General features: G+C 40.7%; 1 protein-coding gene across 1 annotated transcript; it reads right to left on the reverse strand.

The window, feature by feature from the left end:
• Nucleotides 1-825: 825 nt before the first annotated feature.
• slc24a2 (solute carrier family 24 member 2) lies at nucleotides 826-15440 on the reverse strand. Its single transcript, XM_058088516.1, has 10 exons — nucleotides 15265-15440; nucleotides 13093-14210; nucleotides 6517-6552; nucleotides 6320-6431; nucleotides 6129-6212; nucleotides 4912-4988; nucleotides 4687-4827; nucleotides 4465-4554; nucleotides 3116-3282; nucleotides 826-3025 (listed from the first exon to the last, which is right to left on the reverse strand). Exons 2-10 carry the CDS (start codon nucleotides 14008-14010, stop codon nucleotides 2776-2778), a joined length of 1875 nt encoding a protein of 624 aa, XP_057944499.1. The 5' UTR covers nucleotides 14011-14210; nucleotides 15265-15440; the 3' UTR covers nucleotides 826-2775.
• Nucleotides 15441-16335: the final 895 nt, after the last annotated feature.

The following is a 16335-nucleotide window of genomic DNA, read 5'->3' on the forward strand; positions in this document are numbered from 1 at the left end:
TGGTACAGCCACAAATTTGTATAGACGAGTATGTTTATAGTGCATAGTATCAAGTCACGATTGAAATGAAACGTTTTATTATTAGGACAAAACACTGCTTTTTTAAAAAAAATTTGGCCATCATTCACAATTCTTATGCGAAACATGACCACATATTTCTTTCCCTTTTCTGTGCATTCTAACGAGAGAAAACTAGTACCTATTTTGATGCTCAAGCCCTCATAAAAAATAAAACACTAACATTGTCACATTTACATAACTGACATATATATATATATACGTATATGTACTGTACTGTAGGTGTACTGTAAATCCCTGTTGCATCATCAGGCCGGCCATGGCCATTTGTGTATTCTCACAGATTGTGGCCAAGAAAAGTGAATTATGCAAAATGCACACACCCCTGCAAGCACACATATACACTTGATAAAATGAATATATTAGTTTTTACCACTACTGTATATTTTTACTCAAGTGTAAATGGTCTTGCAGAAAGTACTGCACACAATTGCACTCACGTGGCAGGAGGTATTTATGATGGAGCCAGGACAGGATGCGATGCCATGGTAACCCCAAACCAGGGGTAGGGTATATCTATCTCCCTTTTATGGATGGCCGCTTTTGCTTCAATCAATCACACTGTAAAATAAATCTACGGCGGTGAAACAGTTACTTTGTGAGTTTTTTTTGTGAGGATGAAAAGATTCAGTGTCAACGCATGCAGATCTAAAATAATGATGTTTTTTAATGTAAAATGACATGTTGCCACAGCTTTGACCAAAGTCACTGATACTCACATTAGCATAGTGCAAGATCCTCTTCCTATACTGTTGTTTGTCCGTTTATTTATTTAATCATTTTACACAATGAGTCAAGCAATATACAGTAGTTTTGACATTGCAATACATGCTTCAAGTAATAATAAATTAAAACAATTCCACACTTGCATAATTTAGGATGGAAATAAAAAAAAAAATCTTTTGTCATGACATCCAAAGATGGACTTTTGTTGATGTTTCTGCAACTTTCAGTCTCAGATAATCAAATGTTACTGCATGAGCGGCCTAAAGCAGATTTCTGAGAACAGACATTGAGTTGACTATGATTACATGTAGGAGGTTATATACAGTCTTTGACAGTTTTGTACACACAAAAGCAAAATAAAACACATATGAGGACAATAATGTCAGTCGAGTTAAATTATTATAAGGGAAAAATAAACAATAGTGACTCAGATCGAGAAATCTTTTCAGAAATCACCTTTACTGTACTTAATTTTGTGCTGTTTAAAAAAGTTGCACTGCTACAAATTACATTTGCAGCACATAACCGTGAAGAAATGCAAAGGAGGGTGTTATTCTATGATGTATTGCATTTTTTCATGACATAGTCTATATCTTGAAATTCAATCATCCTGTATGTCTGACATAAAAAGACAAAATGTTTAATTAACAGTACATAAGCTACTGTTATTTCATATTTGAAAGAGCCCGCTATTCATTCCTCCATACCTCTAAATGCGTTTGAAACTCTGATTATACTGTGCTCCCAAATACAATTGCAAATACATTTATGAACATGCATCACCTTTACAGATCGTTACATTGGATGCCGAGTGGAAAAGTACTACATTGTGTAGTACTGCTGCTTGTAACGTCATCTGATTCAAATTATGTCAACAGAAGTGCATATCTACGAGGTTTTAGCACATGGCAAACAATGTATGAACACACCGTGAATGGATAATCTCATGAATTCATTCGGACTTGGTCTTGACGACCTACGAGTTCCTTCAGAATTTTAATTATTCGGTTAAGCAAGGACCATGTTGGTATGCTTGGCTGAGTATGGGAGAACCTGAGAGCCCTGACAAGTGATTTTTCCGGGAAAAAATTCCCAGTAGGACAAAGCATATGTATATTTTTTATTCATCACTTCCTTTCTGCTTATTGACAGTCGCATTGCGACAACTTTTGCCTTTTGATATTATTGAACCACTTTAATAGCGTAGCTGACCTAAACATCCTCCTGAGTGAAAGACAAAAGTGATTTCACACAGAACACATGTGAACAACAACGATGAAGGGCCAGCAGCAACAGAGGAGGACACAGATGGGAAATGGTGTGTTTAAAGGCATACAGAACACAAAGATGTTGTGTCCATAAACATACTGTATGAAAAACACACATATACTGTACAGTACTTTTATATAGGTAGGGATACTGGGTACTTGAGCCAATACAGTATGTGCAGTACCGTAGGTTTGTTATTTGTGAGATGAATATAGCGTACCAGCACAAATGATTCTAAATAAACAAATTGAATGACATTCGCGAAAATGAAAACATTTAAAATCTAAAACATCTAGCCATCACACCTCTAAGGTTGCTTTGTTTCTCTTTTTCCCAACGATGCCGAGGATCACTTTCGGAGTTTTATAACCAAACATAATGTCCATTGGAGTCCTCTTTTCATATATCATTTATTACCGCTTTTATAAGCAGGAAAAGTTTGTATTTCTTCATCCTCGTTCAGGTAACTGATCCATTAGTCTCTTCAAGTAGGTTTCAACCCACTAACTGTAGTTTGGGGGCTGATGGGAAGTATGACATGGCGTCAGTGCCACCAAACAGGCCACTGGAGGGCCTCGATGCATGAAGTCTTCTTCTAGCTGAGCTCAGACAATGCATGTGTGTGTGTGTGTGTTTATAACTAGACGCTGATGTATTTGAGTGTGAGTGTGATAGACAGAAGTCACATATGAGGCTTGTCTCTCAAATAGTGACGGGACAGGTGAGGACTTTGTCCTCCAGCAAGACGCTGATGATGAGGAAAACAAAGTAGAGCAGGAACATGAAGAAGCCCAGCAGTTTGCTCATCTTCCACTTACAGGCTGCGATGGAGACGATGACAAACAGGAGCATGAGGAAGAGCAGGACAATGGCGCAGAAGAGGCCGTTGCTGCTCACTTCCACCGGCTTGAAGTCGTTGATGATGTTGAAGACGAGCCACGGGAAGGGCAGACTGGAAGGGAAGTTCAATTGCATCAATGATGCTGGGCTTTATCTTGTATCATTGCACCCCCATCTTATCTCATGTAAGCATTCCACTCACCCTACTGTGATGTCAAAGATGTTGGAGCCCACTGAGCTGGACACAGCCATGTCACCGAGGCCTTTTCGGGCGACGATCACACTGGTAATGAGGTCAGGGATGGAGGTACCGGCAGCTAAGATAGTCAAACCCATGATCTCCTCTGTGATCCAGAATGTCTCACCAACCTGTTGCAAGAAGAACGTTTGCATTAAAGCTTCATCGAATCCAATCAAGTTTGATTTTATTAAGATAATTAGACTTTTAATGATGCTACAGTAAACCTCAGATATATCGGACTCGGATATATCGGAAATTCGCTCACAACGGACAGAACGGACAAAATCTCCAGTCCCGTTCCAATGCATTTCCATTAAATTTCCCTCGCATATATCGGATGGCCGCATCGTGGCGCTCCGATTCGCCGAATCGTGACAGGCCGCTATACGACGTCATTTGCAGCGTTTGCAGCGTTGCCTGCGCGTCCAGGTACATTGGAAACATAGTCAAGGAAGTGCCTTTTTATAACGGATAAAATCCAATTTACGCATATACCGGATATAAATCCGATATATGCGTAAAACGGACATTTTCCGGTACACGCATATAACAGATTTCGCTTATATCGGACAAAACCAGTGGGAACAATTGAATCGGATATATCCGAGGTTTACTGTATAACAGAAATAGGGCTGCACGGTGGGCCAGTGGTTAGCGCGCAGACCTCACAGACCAGGGTTCAATTCCACCCTCGACCATCTCTGTGTGGAATTTGCATGTTCTCCCCGTGCATGCGTGGGTTTTCTCCGGGTACTCCGGCTTCCTCCCACATTCCAAAAACATGCTAGGTTAATTGGCGACTCCAAATTGTCCATAGGTATGAATGTGAGTGTGAATGGTTGTTTGTCTATATGTGCCCTGTGATTGGCTGGCGACCAGTCCAGGGTGTACCCCGCCTCTCACCCTAAGACAGCTGGGATAGGCTCCAGCACCCCCCGCGGCCCTCGTGAGGAAAAAGCGGTAGAAAATGAATGAATGAATATATAATTGACTAATTTGCATGTACTGTAAACAGCAACCACTGTTAGCTCTTAGTCTACTTAGCACCATGATCTGCACTGACTGAGTATTTCATAGATTTTTGTAGAAACACAAGCGTGCTTCCTCAGTAACCTTGCACGTGTGATGCCTTGCTTCATGTCTGTCTTTTGCAGTGTTACAGATGATCTGGCTGTGGATCGAGGCAGATTAACCGGGATTAGCAGCAGAGGTCATACATTTAACACCCTGACTGATGCACACTGTATACGTCCCCCGAAATAGAGTAGCAAGAATAAAAAGGAAAAAGAACGAGTGTGCATGTCAAGTACCTGATGAGCCCACCACACCATCAAGTAGGAGAAGAAAGCGATCCAAGAGATGGAACCAAGGAAGGTGATGGGAAAGAACTTTTCTGAGGACTGAAACAACCACAAGCACACACACATTATTAGTATCTAGTTATTATATTAGTTATTAGTATTAGTACATATTAGTATCAATAGAGTGCAACATATGTTTATGATAAGTGCATGTATGTGCGTGTTTGTCACCTCTCTTCTGACGTCAGGCAGTGTGAGCCAGAGAGGAAGGACAATTGGGAGGATGACCAGGTACGTGATACGTTTCCTGTTGGTGTCGGGCCAGGCCAGACTCAGAGGCTGGTCTTCATCTTCCTCTTCCTCCTCACCCCCCTGAGAAAGAGTGTATTTACAGTATTTAATGCACATTTCTAACAGTTCCTTTAGTTCCTTTTAGTCATTCAGTATACAGCGTACCTCGTCTCCTGCAATCCCATTCATGGGTGGCGTGACTTCCACAGCGACATTTGAACTGTTGGGAATTTTTTTATCAGCTTGAAAGAACACAAAGACACACATTAGGGAATAAAAGAGTAAAAAAATAAAAAGTAAAGTGACAATGAAACTTGTGTCGACTGAGTAGTACATGTAGTTTTCCTTTGTAATGTTAAATCATTTTCCCGCCATACTAAATATACATTTCAAATCACCATCATTTCCTGTGTTTAAGCTGCACCAGACAATAAACCGTACATGTCCACATCGCAGAAAGACATATTGTTGTGTGTACAAGTCCATGAGGAGCAGGCAGCTCTTTATTTGAAAGGAGCCAATCACAAGCTATGAGAAAACTCACAAGGAGCTCATCAACGACAAGGTATAACAGTTACAAAGAACGCTAAAATCATCACACAGCAACTTAACAACATCACAATGCATTTTGTCTACCAGAGTGGTTCATTTGGGCCACCAGAGAGAGCTCATGAGCTCTGGCTGGTGGCCACCATGGCAGCCATTGGCCAATGAAACGCTCTAGTGCATGATGGAGAAGAAGTTAAAATAGTTTTTTTTTTTTTTTTACATTTTCAACTTGTATTGATACTTGTATATACTTATCACAAGCTATGAGAAAACTCACAAGGAGCTCATCAACGACAAGGTCTTCACTCAGTATAACAGTTACAAAGAACGCTAAAATCATCACACAGCAACTTAACAATAGCATAATGCATTTTGTCCACCAGACCAGTTAATTTGGGCCACCAGAGGGAGCTCATGAGCTCTGGCTGGTGGCCACCATGGCAGCCATTGGCCAATGAAAGAAGAAGTTAAAATAGTTGTTGTTTTTTTTTTACATTTTTTACATTTTCAACTTGTATTAATACTTCAATATACTTTTTGAGTGTTGAGTTGCTGTGTGATGTTTTTAGCGTTCTTTTTTAAAACGACATCTTAAGTCAGACTGTTTTACTGAGTAATGACTCGTGATTGGCTCCTTCCGAAGAAAGAGCTATCCTTTCCTCACCGTCTCACGAGCAGCACAGTATTTAAATGTTTAGTGGTAATGTAGGAGATGTCATCAGAATGAAAAAATGGCCATAAGCAGCAGGGTTCCAAGTTTATACACCAGAAATGACAATAAACTAAAATAAATTTATTTTCTAGCGTATTTATTCATGTCACGAGAAACTCACCTACACCGTTGGCATTAACAGCATCCTCTTTACACCTCTGTTTGGCCATTTTGTGAAGGATGGACGCCTTCTCCTTGAATCGTCCTGGAATTGGCAAAAGAGCCATTACATTCTGCGTCATACATTGCACTGGGGTACAAACTTGGTAATGCAATGCAGTGGCGGCGATTTAACATCCATGTCAGACAAACCTTCATCGCTTAGAGGGTCCAGTGTGTGTATCATTAGCTGAAAGATACTGTTTCTCATCAGGGAGTTGTGTAGTGAAGCGCAGCTGCCTTCCCTCTGCAACCTCGGTTTGGCCTGTAAATATGAAGACAAAGGATAAAAATATAGGCTATTTTTGATTAACATCAAAACACACCGCACCCACAATATCAACACTCACCATCAGTTTGTTCTCATCATCAGCAGGGGTGCTGACCTTTCAGCAGGAATAGAAAGAGGGAAAAGACAAAAAAAAACAATGTTAACTGTATACTATCTACAATGTATCTTTTGTCAGCCAGCTTTGATGTAAAATTCTATCATATGATGATTCACAAAAGAGAAATATACACAACATAATATTGATGACCAAATGGATACAACTTATGGTGTAAATTGTGTATTTAAAAACAACATCCAATGAGATAATAGTTAAAAACACATTTACATCATTAAATTAATGTGTTTGCATCATTACATAACCTATGACAGAATTAATGTTTCTTGGAGGTGTTACGTTACAGATATGTATGTAGGTGGCTGTACATTTAGGGCACATTTTTTGCTTTTAAATGCCTTTAAATGTTGTTACAATGTTGTATTCCCGTGTTAAACAACGCCAAAGCATCAGATAATGAGGTTTGCGCATTTGGAAGTGAGCCTGGAAAGACGTTTTGGATGGTTTCTGCACGCTTGGTTTAACCGGGACTTCCTTACACAGACTGCAGATTCCCTGCACTCAGTTAACGCGGACCTACGTATCCGGAAGTCCTCGGGAGCACTTGGAAGTGTGATCAATCACGAGCGAAGAGGAGGATTGGGGGAGGAGTAAATCAAAACAGACTGTTTGGGTCGGAAGCAGGACGTCCATGGAAACACTGCAGAAAGAGGTGCAGAATCTGGAAGATCTCGAAAGCTGTCTGTGCGGTTTATCGTGTGTAGTGGCTTTACAGGAGTCCATGATGCAATACACAGCGCCCCAAATTAGCATAATAGCATAATATCACAGCATGAACCCTGCCAACGAGCTCAATAAGGAAACTGAAACCGGCAAAACGCAACAAAGCGCATCAGAGCAGTAAAGCATAGAAATGTATGTAAGGATTGTAATACATAATTATAATCCATCATGCACAAAAATGTACACACGTTGGCAGGTCTGCGGACCACCAGCAAATAGCAAAATTTGAGATGCACCGTAATAAAGACACCCATAATAATGTCTATTTTTGATCCTCCAAAACCTGCTCGCTTTAGGCTGATGTTGTCCTCTGATTTTGGATCAGCATTTACAATAAAAATGATGGTTGAAATGATTAGATATCCCCCACTCAGAGGTTTTTTTTTAAGTATAAAATGAATAGGTATGCTCCACTCATGAATGATAATGTAAGATGAGCGATGAACAGATGTTACGGTGTAAGTAATTTTTTTCACTATGGTGCGTTTAAACACCAATGAAGTGAGAAAACGCAACGCTTGACAAAAAGAACTTTCAGTGAAAATCACCCTCGTGATGATAAGCGGTAGAAAATGAATGAATGACAGAATATTTTCCCTGTACACATATTTATAAATGATTACCGACCTAGTGTGATTGAAATGTGTTTTTTGGGGGGGAAAGCTGACATTTTTTTGGAGGAAATAAAATTAAGAAGCTGGGATAGGCTCCAGCACCCTCCGCAACCCACGTGAGGATAATTCTGCAAACTTGCAGGCCAAATGTGTGTTTTCAAAATCGACAGACTTCGGAAGTGAACCCCGGAAGAAGTTTGGTAAGGCTCAAAACGCTCGGTTTCAAAAGGCGTGGTAAAACTGCCCATTTGTGATGTCACAGAGTGATTTCCTTATATGGTTCATAGTTAGGAAGCACTGTAGGTGTGTGACCAATCACAGCAGAGTGGGCATGCCCGGAGGCGGGCCGTGTGTGGAATAAATAAAAACAGACCGTTTTGGCAGGAAGCACAAATCAAAAGGAAATACAGCTGGAATAGGTGCAGATTCTGGAAAACCTAAAACGTTTTCTGTGCGGGTTATTGTGTGTAGCTGCTCTATAGGAGACCACAACTCAATACAAAGGGTGGAAAATGAGCATAAGCACAAAACAAGCTTCAAATGAAGATCTTCTTTTCATTCTGTCTCCACTGGAGAAGCTGTAAACTGTAGTTTGCAATACTGTAGTGCCTTTTTGACAATTTTTGTAAAACTTTAATAACAAGAAATTCACTATTCACTCTGCTTTATACTGTGCTGTATGCATTACAACACACGCAGACCAAACATTTGAATGCAAGATGAGATTTGAGAATGACAGAGTCGGCCTTTAAGGACTGAGTAACTGGCAAATAATTGAATGCAATGATGGAATAAATTGAGCGGAACCTGCGACGGTCAGTTCAGCACAAGGAATAGAAGGACTTGCACGGAGCACGGTGCAGACATGCTGTCATGATCGAAACGTCAAACGTTTGAGCAGATAATCTCTTTAGCTTGCATCTGACAAGACACCTGCTGCTATCATGGTAGCTAAACCAAGGTCACCAATGCAAGCTGTGGGTTTTCAGTTTTCTGTTAAAACACCACACAGATTTATGACATTTATTCAGTCTCATATGTACATCGTACTACCTGGTGAGCAGTTGCTGTTTTAAACCACCTAAAATATCTCATCAAAGAGATCAATTGTCTGAGATAATGTGTTTTTTTTAAAGAAAATAAATATTATTTCCAGTTAAAGAGGTCACAAAGGCGATAAATTGGAGTAAAGGATGCGGTGAAAACCTTTTGTATCATCCATGTGATCTGTGAGTTGACAGATTAGTTCCTGCTGCTTAATTCTCACATGGCTCCTTAGAAAGGGTTATATGCAATCTACTGAATCTGCACACTCAACTAAACCTATTGGTTGACTCATTTGCATGTTTTTTGGCTACATTTTTAAGTATAGAATTCTACTATCGTGATATACAGTAATTTCAAAATATATATTACTGGTAATTAATATGATCTTAACTCCCATTTTCACGTGGCTACTGAAATTGTTGATTTTTTTCACCTTTGTGATATTTTTGTCAGATACTGTCAATGATAATGATGACTACATTACCTCCAAAAATGACCATTTATTATTAATGCTCCATCTTTTTTTGTGCAATTGCACACTAGAAACCGCATCCAGCATGTATCCACATCATACACTGCAAAAACTGAACTCTAAGCAATTATTCTTATAATAACCAAACTAACATGCCAACAGAATGAGAAAATATGATCTACCAACATGCTAAAAGCGTAAAATTGTTTTTTTTATAAGTCAAAATGTATTATTTTGTGGATAATTTTAAGTAAAAGTGACAGATTACTGTTCCAATATAGTAACATTGTCCAAAAACATTGCCATCTTTCGAATGCCAATGCTTTTGACCATAACTGTATATCTATATTCATATCTGCTATTAATAGAAACACCACAAAATGGTCCTCTTCACACACATTTTCCCGGGATTTATTATTTTTTTGTGCGTACACACTGTGCCATATTAGTCAATAGTTGCATCCAGACGAGAACGAATGACCGTGTGAAAACGGTGTCATACACAAGGCACCAAACTATAGAATATATATCTTATAATATATATAATAATATATCTTCTGCTTTCCAAGGCTCGTCTAGACTTACGAGGATTTTGAATTTTGAAAATTGTAAATATTCAGATATTATGTTGGATTGTGGTGCTGTGGTCTTCTTGTCTGCAAGGAAACAACAAGCCAGTGTTTTCAGATTTGTCCCACTCTGGAAGCCATTTTTTAAAAAAATATACATTTTCAGACCACAAACAGCATCTTTTCAGTGTGGGTGAAAAGCTGAAACGCTTTGCTGTTTACACCTGAAATTGCCTCTAAGACAACAGCTGTTTAAGAGCTTTATGTACCCTCAATGGTACACATGCATATCATTTTGGTTACCTTATTTAGCTACATCACTCAATATGATGCAGTTATTGCAATATGATGAGTTATTGCAGCAATATCTGTTGTCTTATATTAACTTTGTGTTTCTTCAACCCTTTCATTGTCATCATGATCAGTATTGCTACCTTTCTCCGATGCTCACATTTCCACTGTGTGTGTGTGTGTGTGTGTCTACTGCTGACTGTCCGAGCTGCAGGATTTAGACAGGATTATTCAGCAGAGGTCACCACTTTTAGAATGGTCATTTGTCATTTTCAGATCTGCATGAGTCCCATTCGACTGGTCACTTGCTATCCATGCAGTCATATAAGCAGTCAGTCTTAATGTGCAACAAACATTGATCATGTTTTTTTTTTTCCTATGGATACTTCAACCACATGTGCACCAACACTTGGATTTACGACTCATTCTTTCTTATTCTGTCATGTTGTTTAACATTTTCAATAATGCACATTAGGAATAATACAGTTGATGAAAATTTGAAATAAAAAAAAAATTAAGTATGCAGTTTGGATGGAACCTGAGTTGAAGCAGATAACAGTTATGACACCCTCAAGAATGGGTATAAGTATAATTATCTGCATATGATGGGAACTTGTATAGTTGTAATTATTTTAATAATGATGTCTACAATAGTTGGACATATTGTAAGAGTGAGCGTTGCCGGGATGTGTTTGCTGTCGTCACTGCAGGTAAGAAGTTGTTAAGGGGATCAGAGAGGATTGCTGCCTTCCGTGCCGTCAACCAACAAACATCAGCATCTCTCTCTCTCCTTTTTTTACACAGAAACTAAAGAAACTGTTTACATTCTGCAACCCCTGTGACTTCAAATGCATCCAATTAAGCCACAAGTGAATGTTGTAAGCCTGACTTGAGGAGAGGGTGTCTTTGTTTCTGCGCCCCTCTGTGATCTGGTGTGATTCTCTCTTCTCCCCTGACTATTATTAGTGGCTCTAATGGGATTGGAGAGCATTAACCTTTGGGATTATTTAGCAGCTACCATTACATGAGGACAGTTGGACATCAAGTGCCTTGCAACCAAACGGGAAACGCTCTTCTTAGGGGGGGGGGGTTACGTAGCCAGAAGTACAGCTGATTCCAAGAAGGGTGAAAATATCATAGAATAACTTTGATAGACCGTGATCAACATGGTCGGTTTCAAATGAGCAATATATGACATTAAATGACCTTTGGGGAGATAAGTGAATTGATCAAGCAAAAAAAAAAAAAAGCAAGTCATGTTTCTTAATTTGGTGGCTGTTAGCTAATCACCTGAGGGAGGAGCTTCCAGGGTGATGCTGCACATCTTGTATCGAAGCATCAACTGGAAATTAATCGCAATATTTAATGATGCTCTCTTGTCTTTGTGATTTTAGACCGCCCCACTATTCATACAGCGGCACTACATAGCGCACTTTAATTTGCATGGTCAGCATGAAGTGATTGGGAGAGTGAATGCTACAGTAGGTGATTATCATTGTGGATGAGTTATCATGGGGTCAAGACAGACAGTATGAGTCACAGATTGAGGATTTAGCAGACCCAGAGATGCCTGGGGATTTTTACCGTTTCTGTTGTATATATTCCAGATATCAACTTACTCTTACAGTGTCTGTTGAAGACATCTTTACAAAATATAGAACGCCAGATGGAACCTCTTTATGTCTTTAGAAACTCTCTGAATATCACTATGTGATGTTTCAAAATATGACATGAGACATTCCAATTTAAAATGCAAAAGCAGGTTTGGATTAAGGCTAAAGACCACTCACTGTCTTTGCTGATTAACCGAAACAAAGTCAGGTCTTTTTGCTGTTACATCAGCGGTCTCGCGAGGACGCTGACTAGTCTGGAGGACAGTTCTAAAAGTAGGAACTAAAGATGAGGCCCCGTTCCTGGTCAGTACATGGCCATGTCTGGTCTCAGAAAGAACAAATATTTATATCCTTTCAGAGAGGAACGTGCTTTGTTTACACACGTGTCCCTTTTTGAGCTGTGTGTCAACACCTTATCTACTCCGAGATCATCGCCCTGTCTGATTCCCTGACCTCCAAGTAAGCACTGAGAAATAAATGCTACCAATGATCATAACCCGTTGTTGTTTGTGTTTTTTGATTGATTGACAGAAGGGTGATGGAGGCTTGGGTAGACAAACCATTGGTTGAGTGGAGGGACGGACAGATGCATTTCTGGAGTCACAGACGGTTGAATTGTTTTATGGATGATAGATAGATATATTGACGGATGGCTGGATGGATGGATGAGGTTGATGTAATGATGGGCAGATGGATGAATGGATGAATGGATGATAGGTGGGCTGAATAAACGAAAAGAAACAGATCAACGGATGGATGCTTGAAAAGATGTATTTGCAGACACAGGGAATGGCTGGATGGATGGATGGATGGATGGGGTTGATGTAGTGATGGGCAGACGGATGAATGGAAGATAGGTGGGCTGAATAAACGGATGGATGAAGAAACAGATCGACGGATGGATGCTTGAAAAGATGCATTTGCAGACACATAGGGAATGGCTGGATGGATGGATGGATGGATGGAGTGACAGAAAATGTGATGGCTGGAAAGATGTGCGAATGGCTGCATAGGCGATTGGACCAACAGACACATGCTGCATGAACAGACAAGCTGATGGACTGATGGATCTTTAGGCGAATGGAGGAACGCATGGAAGAATGTGGATTGGATGGATGGAGTGCCTAGATTGACAGTCAGATGGTGGATCATACAAACGTATGCATGCATGCCTGCGGGAGTGGACTCACCTTGGGTGTCGTCTCTATCATGTCCACCTGGTTGCTGCCCAGCTGTCTCTTGATGACAAGTTCTATTCTGGCATTGAGCTTCATAAAGGTCACGTAGGTGGTGTAGCACATGAGCAGGCCTATACTTTCCCACATTGTGATTTGATTATCCAGGAAGAAGTAGATGAGCATGAGCAAGCCGACAATGTAGAAGGAGACGTCTCTGAACAGAGGCCACCAGGTGAGGTTCAGCACCTCTTTGGAGAACAGGGCGCACATCCCGATCACAAACAGGATGTTGAAGACAGCGGAGCCCACGATGGTGCCGATACCCACGTTACTGTGCGAGACGAAGACTCCAATGACGGAGGTGAAAAGCTCTGGAGCGGAGCCGCCTGCTGCCATGAAGGTGGCTCCCGCTACATCGTCAGATATCTCCAGCTTCTCGGTGATAACAGTCAGCGCTGGGACGAAGAACTCGTCACACACAATTGCTAAGGCTATGAACATGTACAGCATTCCAAACATATGTAACACTACAAAGCCCTGACGTCTGTCCTCCACGCTGAAGTAGTCTGTTGGGTAGTCTCCGTGATTCATCGTAATTTCTGTCTGCTGAGCCCCCACCGTGCCCTCCACAAGGTCTGAGTCGTTGAGGTGCTCCAGGAGAGTTCTTTGGGGCACTGCTGCCTCTCCTGAGCGATTGGATTGAGGCTCAGTGGCCACCGTGGCGGTGACAAGAGACAAGGCACTCCATGAACACACCGTGCAGACCACCACTAGGCTGAAGATAAAGCCCAGAATTCTCCCAGGCCGCAGTTTTCTCCTCACGCTTTGGTAGTGCTGCCTCATGCGACTGCGAGGAGGTCTGAGAAAAGGAGCAAAACTAGCTGAAGCCACGGCGTCTTGACTTGTTCTTGGCAGGAGGGACTCCATCATGTTTGCTTCTCAGGTGGTGCGGAAGTACGAGTACAATCCCCCCCACCCGAAGATGGGTTGTTGGTGCTGTTGGCGACGAGGGCGGGGGTTTGACAGGCCACACCGGTTCACCGATTGGTTTGCATGTTGCTTCTCTAGTTAAAGGCCCTGCAGCCGGATCCCAGGGTCTAGCCCATTTAAAGGCTTCCTCATATTACTCACTGAAAAGGAAACAAAAAAAAGACACACATTTAATACTTAAAAGCAGAAGAAATCAATACAATACATACAAAAAAGGTGACTGACAGTTCTGTTAACATATTGAATTGTCCCATGTTCCACATTACGGTCACCTGCACAATCTAATGAGATCCAACACAAGTGCTAAATAAAAGACAATATTGCAGAGTTTTAATTTACTGTCACTGAGGTGAGATGTTATTGTATTTTGCAATATTTTAACAATTACGGCAATCTAATATATTGAGTTTCTTGTGCAGCTAGGTAACAATACAGGTAATAAACATATATAAATTATTATAATAAATCATAATTGCGCAGTGGTAGGTTTGTCCATGTTGATATCAAAATGGGGAGTGTTTATTATTATTCTGGTTTTATGAGTCCATCCATTCATTTTCTATACCACTTGTCCTCATGAAAGTAACAGGTGAGCTGGAGCCTATCCCAGATGATTACGGGTGAGACGTTTAGTGGGGGGTTAGGGTCAGTCACAGGGCACATATTGCCAAACAACCTATGGACAATTTAGAGTTCCTAACATGTATGGAAGGAAGCCTGAACCCACACAAGCACGCACATGAGCGGAGAAGATGCAAACTCCAAACAAAGATGAACCAAGTCGTGTTGTATTTAAGTGCAACGGTCTTAACATTGTGCTGAGAACTTGCTAGCATCCTCTGACATTAGTGAAAGCTCATTAGGGGGCTCGCTAATCCCTGAGAAGATATACTTAGATAAGCCACAGGGACGGCACACTGATTCTGCAGCATGCCGGGTTAAAAAGCAAACAGCAACAAAAAAAAACAATTGTGAATTTTTGGGACAGGTATGTAAAAAATAACATGCAGTGAAATATATATAAAAATATCCTGAGTACACAGCTTCAACTAGAGTCTTCAGCTTCCGAAAACTAAATAATGACATTTTGAATTAAAATGAATATCACTCATAGAAGCATACAAGTACATCAGAGCAAAATCATACTAAATGCATACAAGAAGAGCACTGAAATATGCATATTAGATATCATACCCAACTAGTAGCTTCCTCAGCCAGCAGGCCCAAAGACGACAGAATATTCCAATCCCAAAGAAAAAGGTGTTTAGATCCCAACAGGAAATTCTCAGTGAGATCTTCCTCCCTGAGCAGAGATATAAAGTTCCAAAGTGACCAAGTCGGGCTTCGAACACCAAGTGCTCCTCCCTCCCTCCCTATCTGTCTCTCTCAGTGTTCCTCCCCCTTTAGACACCGCATCTCCACTTTCCTCCCCCTCCCTGCTTTCTAAACATTCAAGTGAGGTCCAACTTTCCTCCTGTTTCTCTCTCCCGCCTCACCTGTGTCGCTTCTCCTCATCCTGACACCCAAGTCGATGGGTGTTGTCAGTCCCAACAAGCTTACGGCGCGATAAAGCTGCGGCCTTTCGTGCCATCGGGGTCATAGGCCTTTGCATAAAGCCCTTGAAAACTATCTGAAGTACTGTACTCTGATGTAACGGTGAAGTTTAATGCTGTAGAATATTTGGCGTTGTGTATAATTGCATACTACTTCGGGATTAACTGATTCATTAATTTCCCAATTCTGTGTACTATATTAGAGATTGAAAGTGATAGTTGCAGGAAAGAATGCATAAACAAATAAATTAAATAATAATATAATAAAATAATTGAGTGTAATAGTATAAGATATGACGGGAAGTCTAAAATATTCTAAAAATCATTCTAAAATGTGATTAGAAAATTTTAGTACTGAGGCAGAAATGCAATTTATTTTTGTAGTAAAATATTTTTTTTATAATTGGACTGTAAGAAATATAAACATGAGATTAGAAGATAATTGGATCAATAATGTCAATAATTGGAATTAGAATTTGCCCATCAAACATTCATCCTCACGGGGGTCACGGCCATGCTGGAACCTATCCTAGCTGTCTTCGAGTGAGAGGCGGGGTACACCCTGGATTGGTCGCCAGCCAATCACAGGGCACATATAGACAAACAACCATTAACACCACACTGATTGGCTGGCAACCAGTCCAGGTTGTACCCCACCTCTTCTCCGAAGACAGCTGGAATAGGCTCCAGCATGACCGCGACCCTCGTGAAG

This window comes from Doryrhamphus excisus, chromosome 1 (genome assembly GCF_030265055.1).
Source record: "Doryrhamphus excisus isolate RoL2022-K1 chromosome 1, RoL_Dexc_1.0, whole genome shotgun sequence".
NCBI lineage: Eukaryota > Metazoa > Chordata > Actinopteri > Syngnathiformes > Syngnathidae > Doryrhamphus > Doryrhamphus excisus.